An 18460-nucleotide genomic window follows, 5' to 3' on the forward strand; every position below is an offset into this window, starting at 1 on the left:
CAGGACCAATTCTGGTCCCACCTGAAATACGTCCTTTATTGTCAAGAAACAACTAGATCCTAAATCTGAATCCTACATGTAACAGTGTCATAATAATCATATTTATAGAAGTGCAACCTATGGAACTTTTAAAGTTGATTGCATTAATTAGATAAGCTATTAGGACCAGCCAGTGTTAGACAACATACTTTCTACACTTAATTATAACAGTTCCTAGAAATTAGTTCAAGAGTTAAGGAATTTTAAGGAATCTGCTGAAAGCTAGAGCTCTGCTCTGGATGTCAGATCTCTCATTATATAAAATCAGTCATTTAGGAAAAAAAAATCATACAGTACCTAGGCTGCTGCCTAAGCTATAAGATTATTTGTAAAGAGTTCTGTGGTAGACACAAGTGCGAGGACACAACTTAGAAGAGAAAAATCACTTCAAGCATCAAACTTGATGTCTTTGAGTCTGTCAAATCTTTGACCATCCAAGTTTGAAAAGCGGTGAAACAAATTCTTCGGTTCAAAGTCACAGTCATATTTAGTTCTAATAAAAGAAGTTACAACAGGCTGAGAATTCAGGTACGTCTCTGCAAGTGGCCAGCGTAAACCAAGATGATGGCGATGGAGCTAAAATAAAAAGAAATAATATCAGTTTAGAGATTTTGATATAGTAGCCCAATAGTTCCCAACTTTGGGGGGTGGGGATGTGTGTGCTTTAACTCTAGGACCCTCTGCATTAGGGTGCTTATAACCATTAATCAGTTGTCTGAATAACATGAGTAACAATGAAGTCCAAAAGGCAAACCAGAAACAAGGTGTCATCACAGCTTCAGATATAATATAAACTTGCTAATTAATCAAAAATCGCATTCTTATTAACAATACTTATTCTATAAGCCAACACTACGATAAATGATTTTTTTTAAAAAAGGAATTTTTTAAAGGTATACAGAGAGTCAAGAAAATATTATTTTATGTTCTCAGCTACTTTAAGTTATTAGTATAATGTAGATCATGAAAAAGTGTAATAGGTTGTCATTGTAGTGATTCACTGGCTTGACTAATTCTGCTGTCACCTGATTTGCTAGGAGAACATTTACTACTAAAGAATTTGGAAAACAAGACAAAAAGTGAATACCTCACCCTACTTCACACATGATGAATTACTAGAGTGCTTTCCACGCGTCCATCTATATATTTACCTTGATTAAACACCCATCATGGCAGTGCCACACAATTCCTTCAACTGCTCTCACTGCAGCCTTCAAACCAAGACAGTATGGTATTTTGTTTCAAAGTAAGCGGACTCTTTTCTTCAAATGCTCCATGGGGTACAGGAAGATGTACAGGTTGCTCCTTGCTTCCTAACCCTATGTTAAAAGAAAAAAAAATAAATCTTCCTGCTAGTTACATGTGATAACTTAAGATTTTTCTCATGTTTGTTGTTATGGCTATCTTAAAAGCAGTCTGTAAAGGTGGCCTTCTATTAGGCACTACAACGTTGTCCTGCCTTTAAGGGAACAGTTAAATATACTTTTAAGTATTAAATGTAGCTGTCTCCTCTTCATGTAACTTTTTATTTATATAAAATAAACATGACACAGAGATTTGTACAGTTGTCTGCTTTGTCCTCGCGGTCACCTCCTCAGTAACCATTCTTCACGCTTCAGATCACGATCAATAGCACAAACATATTAGTTCCTGAAAATCTGGCCTATTTTCTTATGAATATGGATTAATACTTAAGCCAGGCTGTTAACAAATGCATCGCCTCTTCACTGACTTTTCATCTTCACTGATTCTTCACCTAAAAATACAGCTATTAGAATTTTTTGTTGCCATTCCTTCACATTCTGAGAAAATGTTTAGACCAAATACTACTATTTTTCCTTTCCATCCTTGCAAGTTATCCCAGCACAGCTCAGAAGTTAGAACTCACTTGTGCTCATACCTAATTGGTTTTTTCTTATAAGGCTTTTAAAGGGAGAAGCCACGACCAAACCTTAGTTTAAATTACGTTTCCTTAAAAGAAATAAATCATAGTATTTCGTAATTTAAAACTTGCAATTTATGACTAACTTTAGGAATTAAAAAAATAAGGCTGAATAAAATTTTCTACTTTAACAGAATAAACAGTCTCCCAACAGCAAGTAAAAAAAGGTCAAGAAAAGGCACCAACAATCTTAAAAAATATTTTAATATTTTAATAGTAATATTTAAAATAACTTTTCCAGTCAGAATATTTTTTGAAAGCCTAAAGTAAAGCATTTTTATAGTAACTGCCAAAGAATATGCAGGTGGAAAGACATTTAATAGACATAAGTAGATTCACGACAACTCAGCTTTCTGAAGTGAGTATTTTTGGGTGAGCATTCTTTTTCTCTCCCTTCTAAAAAGGTCATATTGCTAGCTTAGAACTTTTTTTTTAAACTTATACAAAGAAAATGCATAGTCTTCACTCAAAAATATCACTAAATCAAAAAGTATTTAAGAACAGACCACACAAACATACCATATGGATTTGCATTAATATTAGTCCCAATAAGCTCCAGTGTTTGTTCTGAAATTTCCGCTAATGGCACCGGACTGACGGTGTTTTAACACCAGCGCTATTTCAGCACCTATGCTATTTTAGCTTCATCATTTACAGATGCGTGCCAGTCATATTGCTTACTATTTTTCTCCACAGGCACCCAACCTACGAGAAAACATTGCATTTTACCAAAGTAAATATCTGAAGTTTTCAAATGAGTACCAGAACTTTGCATGCATTAAAAAAAAGCAACCCACAGTTAACTACAAGCAGAAAAAGTAACAAGAAAAACCGTGCCACAGAGACATGGCAGAGGAGTGCAAACGTGACAACTCTGCCTTTAGCTGAAACCCAGTAACGTCTGTGCAGCAAACTGCAATTATTTTCAATGTGTCAGAAGATCAAAGCCTTTCTGGATAGTGAATGAATGACACTCCAATTGTTTTCTGAATATGTTAACTACTACTTTTAACTCTGGAACTAATTTTAATTCACTTCAAAAATGGACCCCCCTCCCCTCTATTCTGCATCGTAGGCACCTGGCATATACCCGTTTCCAGTGGGCAAAGGATTGCTGTTAGACAACTCTATGTCCTTTGCTGGAATCCTGGATGTCTGGAACAGGCCTGAAATCCTCTTCAACGTTCCAAACAAGTTCTAGACATATAAATGTGACGTTTAGTTCAGGAAAACTGTTAGCCAGTTTTACATTTTGATCATCTTTCAGGGCAAGTATTAAAACACCATTGATCTAAACCTTGTTTTACAGACAGTAGTCCCAGTTACGTTGTACGAGCACCAATATCCGGCATGCTCAAACAGTCTACAATTAGGAGGGTTTAAAGAAGCCTAGTAGCCTTTAAGTAGTTTAAAAGTTCAAAACTACCCAAGAATAAAAAATAGCTACCTAAATAGCCAACATTATATTCAAACTAGAGCAAGACAAGTAGAATAGAATAGAATAGACTATTTCAAATGGAAGGAACCTACAATGACCACCTGGTCCAACTGCCTGACAGCTTCAGGGCTGACCAAGATAAAGTGTGTTATTAAGGGCATTGTCCAGATGCCTTTTCAACACTGACAGGCTTGGGGTATTGACCTCTTCCGGAAGCCTGTTCCAGTGTTTGACCACCCTTTCGGTAAAGAAACGCTTCCTGATGTCCGGTCTGAACCTCTCCTGGTGCAGCTCTGAACCATTCCCATGTGTCCTATCACTGGATCCCAGGGAGAAGAGCTTGGCATCTCCCTCTCCACGTCCCCTCCTTAGTAAGCAGCAGAGAATGATGAGGTCACCCCTCAGCCTCCTTCTGTCTAAACTAGACAAACCCAGACTCCTCAGCCGCTCCTCAGAGGACATGCCTTCCAGCTGTATCACCTGCTTTGTTGCCCTCCTCTGGACATACTCAAGGACCTTCCCAGCCTTCTTAAATGGGGGGCCCAGAGCTTCACACAGTGCTCCAGGTGAGGCCACACCGACGCTGAATACAGCGGGACAATCCCCTCTATTGACCAGCTGGTTCTACTCTGTTTGATGCACCCCACGATGTGGTTTGCCCTCTTGGCTGCTAGGGCACACTGCTGACTCCTATTGAGCCTCCTGTCAACCAGCACCCCAGATCCCTTTCTGCAGGGCTGCTCTCCCTATTTATACTTGTGCCTGGTGTTATTCCACCCTAGGTGCAAAATCCGGCATTTCAACTTGTTAAATTTCATCCCATCAATCATTGCCCAATGCTACAATCTATCTGGATCCCTCTGCAAGGCATCTTTGTCCCTCAAGAGAGTCAACAGCACCTCCCAGTTTGGTATCATCAGCAAACTTGCTAACAGTGCATTCAACTCCTGCATCCAGTTCATTGAACAGCACTGGTTCTAGAATTGAACCCTGAGGAACACCGCTGGTGACTGGACACCAGCCAGATGTAGTCCCATTGACTACAACACTTTGAGCTCTGCCACCCAGACAGTTCTTTACCCAGCACACCGTGAACCCACTCATCCCACAGTTGGACAACTTGTCCAGAAGGATGCTGTGACGAACAGTATCAAAAGCCTTACTAAAATCCAGAAAAACTACATCCACTGCCTTCCTTTCATCCATGAGGTGGGTGACCTTATCATAGAAGGATACCAAATTAGTTAGGCAGCACTCTCTCTTTGTGAACCCTTGTTGACTGTGCCGGATGATTGCATTATTCTTTAAATGCCTTTCAGTAGCATCCAGTATAATCTTCTCCATAATTTTTCCAGGGACTGAGGTTAGACTCACAGGTATGTAGTTCTCTGGGTCTTCTCTCATGCCCTTTTTGCAGACTGAAATAACAGCGGCTAGCTTCCAGTCAGCGGGGACCTCCCCAGACTCCCAAGACCTTTGGTAGATGATTGAGAGGGGTCCTGCCATGACATCTGCTAGCTCCTTCAGTGCTCTTGGGATGAATCCCATCAGGCCCCATGGACTTGTGAACATTAATCTGATACAGCTGATCCCTGACAATTTCAGCATCCACAAATGGAAAGTCACTGTTCCCACAACTCGTGGCCCTCCAACTCAGAGGACTGGGCAGCCCAAGGTCTATCAAGTACTATTAAAGGCTGAAGCAAAAAACGCATTGAATGCCTCTGCTTTTTCTTCATCCCTGATAGACCATCTTCAACAAGTATCAGTCCAATGTTTTCTTTAGACCTCCTCTTGCTATTAACATACTTAAGAAAGACCTCCTTGTTATCTGAAACAAAACTGGCCAGTTTCAACTCTAACTGAGCTTTGGCTTTTCATGTCTTCTCCCTGCATATATGAACCACAGCTCGGTAATCTTCCTGCAAATCCTGACCTTGCTTACAGAGAACATAAAATTTCCTTTTCTTCTTGAGCTCCATGAGTTCTCTGTTCAGCCAAGCTGGTCTTTTGCCCCAATTGCTTGACTTACGGCACAGTGGAATTGCCTGTTCCTGTGCTTCTAAAAGGTAGTTCTCAAAGACTGACCAGCACTCATGGACTCCTAAGCCCTCAGAAGCAGATTTCCAGCTCCCTGAATAGCTTAAAGTTTGCTCTCCTGAAGTCCAGTCTTATTACACTGAAAATTTTAAATTCAACCATTTCGTGATCACTGTGGCCAAGGCAGCAACCTACCATCACATCCCCCATGAGTCCTTGTCCATTTACAACCAGCAAGTCTAGGAGGGCATCTTTCCTAGTTGGCTCACTGAGCACCCGTGACAAGAAGGTTATTTCCTACAAACTTCAAGAACTTCCAAGACTTGATTGTCACAGCAGTATGATATTCCCAATTGATATCTGGAAAGTTGAAATCTCCCATAAGGACAAGGGCTACTGATCCAGAAATTTCTCCTAATTGCCAATAGAATAACTCATCAGTGCTTACATCCTGGCTGGGTGATCAGTAGTAGACACCCATTACAACATCCCATTACAACATCCCCTTTGTTTTCCATTCCTCTAATCCTTACCCAGAGGCTCTCAACTACATCACCACTAACTGTAAGGGCTGTACAATCAAACCTCTCCCTTATGTACAGCGAAACACCTCCACCTCGCCTGCCCTGTCTAGCCCTCCTGAACAGCCTGTAGCCCTCCAGCTGTAGAACTCATTCCACCAAGTCTCACTAATACAAATGATATCATAGCTCTGGGAGCTGACAAATGCTTCCAGTTCACCCTGCTTGTTTCTCATACTGCGTGCATTGGTGTACAAGCATTTCAGATACGCTCCTGAGCCATCCATGCTCCCAGGAACAGCGTAAATATTCCCACCAGCACTGCCACCCTCCCACGATGCCTGACAACCCTCGGCTTACCTACGGCAATCCTGTTGGTATCCCCATCCAAGCACTGATTCCAGATTAAAGCTCTCTCGAAGTAATGTTAAGAGTGACATTAAAAAAATTGGAGCAGGATCACTGACATATACTGTGTTAGATTAGAGGCATTCTTCCAACCGGACAACTTACATAGCCAAAAGGAAGGGAAGAAATCTCCACTAAACTCTGCAATCTTCCAGTGAATACAAGAATCCTGTCAACCTTTTTTTCACGTTGTTTGTTGGGTTTTTGATCCAGCCTGGCCCATAGATAGGATGGCCCCAGAGTTTCCAGGGGGATAAAACCAGCAGTTTACTGAGGTAATCATACTTTGCAGAGCATGGAAATGTGTAAAAATCATTACTTCCGGGCCAGAAGTCAGAAACGAGTCGGACTGCACCACAAGTGGCACTGCCCCACCTGCAGGAGACATATTGGACCAGAAATGATGGTTCAAGATAGAAAACACAATACAATCCACCAAAACAGCAAAAAAAACCCAAACAGATAAAACATTGTACACAAAACAAAGACCCCCATCTAAACCTTAAAACGGTAAACAAGCTGAAAAAGAGGACTCTCCACAAAAAAAGACCATGCAGAACATAGGGTAACGTAAAAATAACATAACCCAGGAAGCCAGGGCCAACACACCCAGATCCTGTACCTAACAGTAATACCTGAGTTAAACACTCCTGGGGAGAAAGGCTGAGGCCCTCGGAGACGTTGAACTGGCCAGCCATGGCCACCGGGCTTCAGCTCATAATTTCTGTGTCAGATGACCCTGTCCTCCCTGTGACACCCCTCAGGGCTGCTGTACCCAGCTCCAGGGGAGTGGATACGGCCTCGGCATTATGGGGAGGTGCTTCCTGGGAGCAAGATCTCTCACGGGGACACTGGGAAACCCTCCTCAGGCCTGGATGCCTGAGAAACATCTCTGCACTGCTCCACATCTCACCAAAACCAGGGACAGAGGAAGGCTGCTGTGGTGGCCCCCAAGAGAACCAGCTCACCTGGGCTGTTCTGCAGCCACCAGGTGCCTTTGCTGTCAGGTGGGTCTCAGCGTTGGTCTGCAAACGGCTGTCACCTCCCTGCAGGATGCTCTTCAGCACACAGTACGTCTGCACTGAGTCTTCCTGGGGATGAAGTCCCAAAGGGAGGAATGGGGTTTGCTTGGCCCCCATTCCCAGGGTGCCACAAGAGAGAGCTGCCACCCCCAAATCAGCTGTGTGACGTGGACACCACACGCGAGCTGCAGACATGGGTCAGGACAGCTTTGGGGGACAGGCAAGCCATTCTGTGGTGCCCCTGGCGCTGGCAGAAAGCAGAGCTGGAGACAATGGGGGGCAGCCCAGGGCAGCCAACGGCAGGGTGCAGCGCCCGCACAAACACCCAGCTCCTTGAGCCTCAGCCCCGGGGCTGCAGCTCGGGGCTGGCACTGGCTGGGGCTTCGCTGGGAAAAAACAGGCGGGGGTGACCCTGACACCCCGCACATATACCTCGTCCCATGATCTGGGAATATGTCCCTCTGCCCATCGTCGCCATGGGGTGCAGAACGAAGCGCTGCTGGCCCTGGCGTGGTCCTGAGCCATGTCTCAACAGATGACTCTTTAACCAGCAGGCCTGAAAAGAGGGAAAATTGCCCAGAATTAAGCTGTGCTGAAGTTTTTGCAGGCAGTGGGCTTTTTTATGCTGCCTGGCGGTGCCGCTCCGGAGGAGCGTTCAAGACCCAGGGCGGCTGCCTGTACCTGCGAGCAGGCGATGGAGTGTGCGCAGCGGGAGCCAGCAGTGGTTTGTGTGGCCGTTGGACGGCTTTGGGCTCTAAATGTGCCCAACCTAGTACACCTGGTCCCTTTCTCCTTACAGGTTGTATTTAGAGCTTAAATGGTATTATTTTAAAAAGCAAAACCAACAAGCAAACAGACAAAAAAACAGCTGGCCGATTCCCCCCCCGCCCCGAGATGGGCTTTTTCCCCACAGTCCCAGCCACTCTGCAGGGCGACGTTCATCACCAATATTAGGCAGCAGGACTGAGCCCAGGGAAGGGCTTTTGCAGGCAGCGCATTCCTTGAGGCGCCTGGTAATGCCGCTGCTGGGGGGTGCTCAAGAAATGGAGTCAGTTGCCCGTAGTTGCTATCTGTGGTCCCTCCTCATCGCTCTCTGTCTGGCTCCCTGCCCCCATCTTTTAACTCCTCCCGGCCTGTCTCTAGCCCATCACTATTTTTTCCTTTCTCTTTCTTTCTCTGGCCGGCTCCCTGATCTTCTGTTTTTCATCCCTCCCTCCCTGCCATACAGCCTGGTTTTCTCTTTGCTATTTTTGTCTTTCTCTGCATCTCTCTCTCCCACTCCCTGCCCTTCTCTCTTTTCTATTGCTCTGTCCACTTGCCTGGCCTCATCTTCCTCGCTGTCCTGCAGCCTGTCCCCTTTCCTGCCTGTCTGCCTGGGCCTTCCCTCTTCCCTCTGGGCCTCCATCCCGCTCCCCGTCCCCTTTTGCTCTTCTCGTCCTGACCCTGGCCCCTGCCCTCCATCTCTTTCCCGCTCTCCCCCTGCTCCTCACCAGGATTTCTCCTCCCTCCGCTCCCTGCCCAGCTCCCCCCTGCTCTCCCCGTTGCAGGCGGCACACTTCCAACTTTTCAAAGTGTCCTCTTTCAAAGTGAGGACTTTCACAAAATGGAACTTCCGCAGTTATCTGGAACTGTCACTAATGAGACATAAATCACTGGCGGTGCAGCTCAAGGAGAAGAATCTAACTTTGGCATCCTGGTGTCTTTTATGTTCATGTTGATCTACAGATTTACTTACTGAAAAGGTCCAGGAGGTGCAACAGTCATGAGTGCTGGTGGAGGTGGTGGCGGCTGCTGCTGCTGCTGAATCGTCTGGTGGAGCCCTTTTGTGTAGCCACTTCCATTGCTGAAGCTGTTCACAGCCTAGAGGCAGAAAAACATTTACCACAAGGTAATATGAAACTTCAGTAGATACATGAACAAAAGCCTCCACAGAGTAAAATTACTTGTGTAGTCCTGTAAATGCTGTCAATCCTAAAATGAATCAACACACAAATACATGCACACATCGCCTTAAACACTGAGAGTAACAACTGGTCACTCAGAGTACCTGTATTTAAAATACTTCAGTGTTAACACCGAATTTGACAGTAAGGCAATCACGTTAAACAAAAGCGCGACCTGAATTTGCCCCACTGTCTCTAAAGAGTTGTCAGCTTCTCCAGCAACAGATAATGGATTTGAAAAGTAAATGTAGCCGATTTAATTTAGCAGGTTTTGAGGAGATGTAAACTAATATTTTCTTCCCTTTTGGCTTTTTACAAATAGACTTGTCTTACAGTTTACGTAAAAGTCATCCTGTTACCTTGCGTAGGAACATGTTGGCAATTAAAGCATCAGGGGAAACGTCTGTCTGATGACACGTTGGGCATGTGTGTTCCTCAGACTCCAGCAATGCTGTTCTAATGCCTGTACATAATTAGAATCATCAAAGTAGGTTTAGCACACGTAAGGAAATTTTGGGGGCTCCAATCAATTGTAAAAAGACATATATGATTAATGAGCTGAATATGGTCTTGAATTGAGAGCATGAAGCTATAGATGTTCAACAGTGTAACGCATCTCTAGGGTGCAGCAAATAACTGCAGTTTTGATATTTCACTAACGTAACATTTGAAGACGGCTGCGTCTGGATGTTTCGACTGTTCTTTTTTCCACTCCCTAGTACAGTGAGAAGTCACCACCCTCCAGGTTAATGAATAAAACGCACCTCAAAAGAACATCAGTAGCCTTGAGTTATGAAGGTTTTAACCAGCTCTCCCGAGGAGAAGAATGTGGATTAAATGCCTAACTATCGGTTTGTGGCAGACCACAGTAAGGTTGGCTATACGATTTTGTGTGACAGAAAGGGCTGTGAGAAAAACTAAATGCATTCAATATCCAATACTGTAATCACCTGCGCAGCTATGCACTCTTCTCATGCTTGTCCTTCCATGTGTAAAGAGGATTTAACCAGGTACGTAAAAAAGGAAAAAAGCTTTCTGTCGGTTTTTTTTTCCTTTATACGAGAAGAGTCCTTTCCTATTCAGCGGACACTCCAGTATGGAATAGAACTGGTAACAAAGAAATTTTGTCATCTCCTGTTTCTGCTTTCAGAAAATCAGATGTGGTGTTTGGAGTGAACGAACCCGGGAGTAACACTTACATTCATCACAATAACTGTTTCCACAGCAGGGAATAACGGCTGCATCAGTCATTATCTCTTTACAAATGAGACGTAACAACTCATCTGGAACAGGGTCTTCGGAGAAGGAGGAGGACGGCTCTGCTGGTAAGAAGGGAGGCTTCTCCTTCTTTCCTCTAGCATAAGCTTCCCTGGAGGGTGGGGTGGATAAGGAAAAAGTAAATGATGGGTACAGGAAAACTTTTCCAAGCTCTGGAGTTCCAGGGGCATGAACAGTAGGACCGCCCTATTTTAATACGAGAAAGCATCACGGATTTTGAGGTTAACATACAGTGACAATGCTTCCTCCCCCGTGGTTACAGATGCCAGCCAACTTGGCTGCATTGCCACTCAGACATTTACGCATGGTTTCTCTCCTTCACCTTTGGGTCAGTCCAATTAGTTCCATACTTACGCATTAATAATTGGTATTGCATATGTTCCGCTCTTTGTCAGCATAGCACCCTTTGTATTGGGATCTTTCACCTCCATCATGAAACTCCTTGGAATGCCCGTGCTCTTCTTAATTCTGGCAAAAGGCTCAAAATTTTTGTCCTGTTAAGAAAAGAAATGCAGACATAGCTCATCTTAAGACCCACACTTAAAAGGACACTTTGATGACTAATTTAAGAAGCAAAAGCCCTTAATCCTCTCCTTCTACCTAGCCTAACGGTTACTCGACCAAAAATACTTATTTTCCTACAGGAATATAGCCAGGATGTTTCAAGGACTTGAGCAGCATTTTGAACTCCGTGGGCATTCTTTTGCTTAACTTCAGCTTCCGCAAGGATTACGTATCGCTTAGCTCACCATCCACTCGGAGAAGAGGCACAAACCCTCTCCTCCTCCACAGCGCGATTCAGAGGGAGAGCCCAATTCAGGGCTCTGAACCAGTCACTGGAGAAACTTAGTTCACCATCGATATGTACGAAGGTTGCATGTGCATTCGGCGACTAACATTAGATGGCATGAATACTCAACCAGAGACTTGTGTAATTAAAACACGCAAATATTCAATAGGTGGGGTCAAGAGAAACACCTTCCTTTTATACGGAATTCTAAAAACTGTGAACTGTCATTAAAAAGCGTTAAAACCAGAAAGATTTTTAATAGTATTAAAATATATAAAAATACGCATGACAGTTCACAGAGAAAGATCTATGGACATATTTAATAGCTACGACCAAGAAAAAAGAACATTTTACCTTTTAAATTCCAGGTTTCCCTTGAATTTTGAAGGGTTTTGCAACATTGCCCTATAACCTCTATACTTCACCCCAAGAGAAACAATTCCTAATCTGAGTGTTCATGTATTTGTTACGTAACTGCCACGTGAAAAAGGAAAAGCGAAGTAACACCAGAAGTCCCCTGCACTCTTACCCCATTCGTTGGGCAGTTCTTTATGTAGTGGCCAGGTTTTCCGCAACGAAAGCATATATAGGATGGTGGAGGTGTATCCCAGGGTTTGGTCATGTGACTAAAGGGTTTTTGAGAAAAGAAGAAAAAGGTATGCATGTGTCTCTCTTGTTAAAACAAACACCTCTACAATTTGTCCAGAATCTTCAAAGAACAGATTTGACATTATCAACACTTACTTGATTGGATCGTATTCACGGCAAGACTGGATCATCATAGCTTTTATTTTGTCGTCTTCGGAAGCATTGGCTTCAGCCAGATTGTCGGTCTGTTTAAGAGGTAAGCATTTGACACACACATTAGAAACACATTTGCGCCCACACAGCCAGAGACGAGACCACTCACCCCATCCTGTAAAGAGCAGCACAACACTAGCTGGGGCTGCATGAAAACAGCTGCTTATAGAAAATACTGTTGTCCTGAAGATGTTCTGGGGACTCCTTACGCCATCACATGACGTTTATGTGCCCGTTAACTTCTTGGGCACTCAAAACCTTAGGCTCTGTTTGCACCTCACATAAAGACTTGTGTAACCAATCCAGTTTCCTTCCAAGCGGACTGAAGCCATGTGTAGAAAAAATGATGCTACCCAGTACTCTTCAACTGATTTTTAAGCTCCAGACTACTGCAAGGAGGAGATAGCCACTGTACGTTTACTGGAGAAAGATGTATGCAACTATCATTATTTACGCTTTGCAGCGTTAAAAGGACACTCAACTCAAGAGTCGGGGAAGCTGTTTCTGCTTGCTGAAATTCAGCTTCAGACACCGAAGTGTTAAAAGGAATCAAGCTTTTTATAATCCCTCAGCAAGACAAAAGACTCTTTGCAGTAGAAGTTTGACCATCATGTGCTCTCGTCAGTCCAAACCGCGTGTTTGGACTCCCCCTACTAACTTCTTCATATTAAGTGATTTAACTACAGTAAGAAAAAACCTGCAGGTTTTTTCCAGTTGACTGTGTCCTTTTAACATACAAATTGTCATATAAGCCTTGTGCAGCACTAGATCTTCAAATTATGGAAGCCCGCTGGATTTCTTTAAGCAGCATTTCTTAAAACGCTTTTATTACACACAAGCCCAGTTACAAGCCGGGTCTAAGGGAGTGACTGTCAATGATTTGGACCTTCAGGTACCCATCCTTCAGATCAGCCCCTCATGGCTTTGGTTTTATATGCATTCATTGACAAAAGCAACAAACTAGTTTCTACATTTTATTAAATGGTTGTTTCTTAGACATAGCTTTTTCTCAACAGTAACATAATCCAGATGGACATCTCTGAAACCATTTCCATTAACATTTACAGAAAACTTTACAGACACTTGACTCATTTGTTGGAAACCAAACGGTTTACAAAGCACGTCCAAAACCCACAAAATATTACTAGGAATAGACCAAAATTGAAATACGGCATTTAATACGTCGTAATCACAAACCAGAAGCCTGATAACACATTGCCTCCATGCTAAGCCAGTCTGCACTAAAGAGGTTAGAGAAAGTAACAGGTTTGAGCTGCCGTATTTTTCTGAAATACTTAAATTTTCTCAAAAGCCTAAACATGTACCCCACTTGGACAGTTTTTCACATTTTAGAGTAAAACTTCACGTGAGGTTACAGAACTTCACAGACAGGACACGTTTAGGGACAGCACTGATGGAGACCAATGTCTTTTGGTGGCTACCTCCCAAACTCTTTCTGTTTTTCTTTATTCCCCCCCACAAATGTACACATTAGGAAATGTGTCTCGCACTGCAGTGAGAGAGGGAAGAAGTTCCCAGCAGGAAAAGTTTCCTCTTTCTTGGAAATGAACTCCCGCCCTTATTTTCAGAAGAAAGAACTAGCTCCGCTGCATTAGGCCCTGCCTTCTCTAATCTCTGTAACTTTAAAGACCAGTGTTTTAATTGGCTAGCACTACGCCTTTTCACAAGGTGCGATCGCTAGTGCTTTCCCAGACAAAGTTACGCATTGTTGAGCAAAAAATGCAAGCAGTTCCAGAGCAAAACACGGTATTACAACAGTTTCAGAGGTCACATCTGCTAATACGCCACACATACACATTGGTATATTCCAATAAATGATTAGGCGCTTTTTCAGAATTTACACAGTCTGCGTGAAAACAAATTAGGTTGTGTTGCTCACTGTAGATACACTAGAATTTATGAAGTTGTGCAGCACTCAAAGAACGGATCTCTAATTATAATGACTGGCAATTCAGAAATAGCCATGCAAGTGTCCGCGTTACAGAAACGCTTCTATTTTGGCTGTGGCAAAGCCCCCTGAAATGTCCATACCTTGCAACCAATTACATTCTGCTGTAAAAAACGGTTTAGTTTCTAACGCAAAATTAACGAGACGTGTAAACAATGGTAAAGGGCGTCTGAAGGGCTTCTTTTTTGTGTCTTGAAGATGAGTAATCCTGCAACGTTACGTTGAGGCTGATAAGCTACTCCCCTTCTCTCTGCCCAAACTGGGAACTACTCTTTACAGGATAGTATCGAAACACACAAGCATTTTAAAGTTAATTAAATACTTTAAATTATTTAAAATTAAATTAAGGTTTTGTTCACATTACAACAGCTATCCAGCTATAGACCACAGCATGAGATTTAAAAACGCAAAGCAAACACTTTTTTTGTGGGGGGAGGTAGGGGTAAGTATTTGACAAGATTATATATATATATACATATATTTACCTTCACAAGCTGGGCCAGAGAAAGAGGTGCAGGAGAGTCATCAATCTGTTCACAAAACATGAAACACATATTCAAGTTCCACAATCAAAACACAGCGATAGTTCACCTCTACTCTAGTCTGAGAGTAGCACTATGTCCTCTGAGCATCACTGAAAGAGGCGTTTCAAACCTGGTGTAATTTGTCTTTGTCCAAAACAAAGTCCAAAACTATGAGAGTTTAGGAGTGCCCGTGTGGTTAATGAAAAGAAACTAAATGAATCGAACCGGCTTGAGATGAACTGCTTGCTCCCGAATATCTCAGAGAGGGACCTTCGTCAAATGCTCACAACTGCTTAAAAGTCAAAGGGGTAAGGTGGCTGTCAATTTTCAGCTGAAAAGGTTTTTAAAAAAATATTTATTAGCGTAGTTTGTAAACTAATTGTTAATTTCCCATCATTGATACAGGCACATGGTTATGCTTCTAGGAACAGAGTATAGCTGCCTGTCAAAATAAAGCACCAGCACATCGTCCCTGGAACATGAACTCTGCCCCTCCGCTCAAGAAGGTTAAAAATGCCAAGCTCACCATACCCCACAAAGCCCAAATAAAAACAGCAATCCAAAATATCAGCCAATAAAAAGAATCCACCAGCTTGTCTAGAAAAAGAATAAGCTGCTCAAATTCCTGAAATGAAGGTGTTTACTACGACAGAGATCCTTGCAGTCACTGACACAGCCACACTAAAAGGATCCCCTTCCTTGCTTTGGCTGTAGTAACAGCAGGAGAGCAGCACACATTTGCAAGCGTGGAATGACAGCTAACGTAAGAGCAAGGCGATGAAGAAACAGCCAAAGACTAAGCTTTTGGGCATCCTGTGTAAAACAATCTTAACTAATTTTAAGTTTGCTGCTTTACTCTACAACAACAATTGGCAAGCTTTCCAGTCATTTATTCCTACCACGCTGAGATCCAGGTTCTGCTTTGAAATACATACAGAAACGTGTATTTCAAACAAAACAAAACAAAATCCCCACACTTTTGACCAAGACCTGAGGCAGATTTAAGAATAAAGCTAATTGTGTCTCCAACACTAGAAGCACCTGAGCCTGCGCTGATTTACAGTCAGAGAGAGGACACGTAAAGAGCGATGCGAGGCTTCTGCCCTCCCTCCTTTGGTTTTCTGGGGGCTTTTTTGAGACACCTCTGTTAGCTGGTGGTAAGACGCTACTTAGAAATATAATGCAGACATGGCAGGGAACACATGAGGCGAAAAGAATGGTAACTTTATTTAGGAACATGTGATTTGTGTTTATACACATGCTAGCAAACAACAAGAAAAATAATGCTTTTCAAGAAATAAAAACCCATCGCAATTAGATCAGATACCATAAATGTGGCTTACATAAATGCACTACATGAAGTGCTGGGGTCACCGAGTCAGTTAAAGTAACTCCAACCCAAGTGATCAGATCCAGTGATCCAGGGTTAGTGTAATGCCTCACACCACTCTAGTGAAGAAAAAGCAGTTCTCCTTCAAATAAAGATGAAAAATTAAAACCACCACACACTAAGTTTTATACTACAAGGACTATTTTGAAACACACAGTTTCACACCGTATTCAAGCCAAGTGCCAAATCCAGACCTAGACCACTACCAGTCAAGTATTTCCCTGGGTTACTGATCTAGATTTTAGCAGCAGACTGACAGTGTTTTCAAACCTCAAGAAAAATGCTGCCCCTTTCCCCAATGTAAATTCAAAGTGGTGGTATACTAAAGAAAGGCTTAACCTTTGGGAAATGAAAGCAGCATCCAACCCTGAAAACACCCAGATCCAAAAATGTACTGCAGGCAGAAGTTAAAGAAAAATGACCAGGATTTTACCCACAAATGCACCAGGCTATGCACAAATGCACCAGAGCGGGCAGGGGTGAGCGGCCCTGCTCCCTGCCCCGCAGGGGGACCCTGGGCACAGACCCCAGCCCCCCACGCCCAGGCCCCGACCCCGCGCCTGCCTGGGCACCCAGAAGCTCCCTCCTCTTTGCAGGCAGCCTTTGGGCTCAGTGCTGCTCCGCAGGCAGGGATCATCTCCCAGGGCTGCAGCCTGGAAAGGGGCAGCGGAGGCACCAGCTCAGGCTCCGGGCAGCACCTGGCTGCTCCCGGCGAGCATCCCTCCAGCACCAGCCCAGGGGACCCTGGGCTCCCCGGGGGATGTGTCCCCTGGTGCAGGGAGGCCCGATCCCAGCAGGGCATGAGCAGCCCAGAAAGGCTTCTCCCAGCCCCTGGCCTTGCAGGGGTGGGGGGAGAGGGCAAGCCAAGCTCCCGGCCCCCCGAGCTCCCCAGAGCAGGGTGCCCACCCCACTCCATCCCCACGGTGCCTGCTCCAGCCTGCCCGGGTGGTGGCGTTGCCCACCTCCCTGGAGTGGGGCCCTACCTCTGGCAGCACAAGTGTCCTCTCCTTTAGGGCTTTCATGATGCCTCCTAAATGTCAGCACACAGAGAGAGGTGTTGGGAGAAGCGAAGGGCTGGGTTTGTTGTTTGAGGCGTCAGGAGCAGGGGCAAAGGGCTGCGTGGGGAGCAGGGGAGCAGTGCTGTGTTGTGCCCGTCACCAGGCACTGGCAGTTGCAGCTGGAACACAGGCCATGGCAACGGGAGCGCAGTGGGGACGAGGACAAGCCCCCTTACAGGGGGGCAGCTCAATACATACATACCCCCCAAAGTTAATAATCCCAACGCATTAGACTTCCTTCCTGTCTTAAGCAATTCTTCCTAACCATGCCATCATTTAACAAGTGGGTTTGCCCAGAGCATTGCGGACTGTCTTTGGGACACTGGGGCAAGCGCAGCACGTCCTTCCGAAGAAGTCTGGATGTATTGACATGCCAAGGAAAAACCCAGCCCGTCCTCATCTACAAGTGCTAGCCCAGGCTCCAGGCAGCATCTTCTGGGCCTTTGAGCCACCGACCCCTCACCATCCTCCATTCCTTACCGTCTCACCATACAACAGCTCTTACGGGTTAGTAGATGAGCAGCCACAACAGAAGCCCAAAGGCAAAACCCCAGAGGAAACGCAGCTACAATTCTGAAAAGCAATCAAGAGGTCCCAGTGACACCAAGAGGGTCACTGCAGTCTACGGGCAGAGCTGGAACGTGTACTTCTGGTGGCATTTGATCCAAGGCAGCTCCTACAGAGCACCCAGCCCTGCTGGGACAGGCGATGCCCTCTGCCTTGCCTCAAACAGTATCATTTCAATTGTACAGTTTTTAGGAACAAATACCCAAGTATTTAAGGACATGAAAAGGAATCGGAACTGTCCTCGAAACGTATCGGATGTGTTGGGTTTGGTATTTCTTTGAGCCCCCGAGTCAAAAGCAAGAAACAGTACCAAGTTTAGCAATAATGGTTTCTCAGTGGTTTTTGAAAACATTTTCAAAAAGCATTAGACGAAAAAGTACTTAAAAACAAAAGCTAAGTGATACAATGGGAAAAGGGAAAAAAAAATACGCTCTAAACATTTTTTGTTGCAAGAAAGAAAAGTCCCACACACCCCCATACAAACATACATATTGGCTAGCTATAGACAGACAGATGTAGCACATCAGTGTGCAAACCTTGAACCGGCATGATCTAAAAACCATCATATATCACCTGTTCAACACAAAGTCATACAGGAAATAGCCTGGCATGTTCAACATGAAATACAACGCATTACGAGGCACAAATACCAATATTCACATTCAAATTGCGCAAGCGATGGCATTACTCAGTCTTTACTATGCTGAATAAGATACGCTGTATTTGCAAT

General features: G+C 44.1%; 1 protein-coding gene and 1 pseudogene across 1 annotated transcript; both read right to left on the reverse strand.

Moving 5' to 3' along the window:
* Positions 1-426: 426 nt before the first annotated feature.
* LOC141743048 (RNA ligase 1-like) lies at positions 427-7086 on the reverse strand (annotated as a pseudogene).
* Positions 7087-8030: 944 nt separating this feature from the next.
* Positions 8031-17636, reverse strand: LOC141743049 (E3 ubiquitin-protein ligase RBBP6-like). Its single transcript, XM_074586779.1, has 10 exons — positions 17627-17636; positions 15242-15312; positions 14677-14721; positions 12166-12254; positions 11951-12047; positions 10986-11125; positions 10553-10722; positions 9713-9816; positions 9146-9270; positions 8031-8091 (listed from the first exon to the last, which is right to left on the reverse strand). The coding sequence occupies exons 1-10, from the start codon at positions 17634-17636 to the stop codon at positions 8031-8033; spliced, it is 912 nt and encodes a 303-aa protein (XP_074442880.1).
* Between the last annotated feature and the right edge of the window lie 824 nt (positions 17637-18460).

This window comes from Larus michahellis, chromosome 4, assembly GCF_964199755.1.
Source record: "Larus michahellis chromosome 4, bLarMic1.1, whole genome shotgun sequence".
In the NCBI taxonomy this organism is placed as follows: domain Eukaryota; kingdom Metazoa; phylum Chordata; class Aves; order Charadriiformes; family Laridae; genus Larus; species Larus michahellis.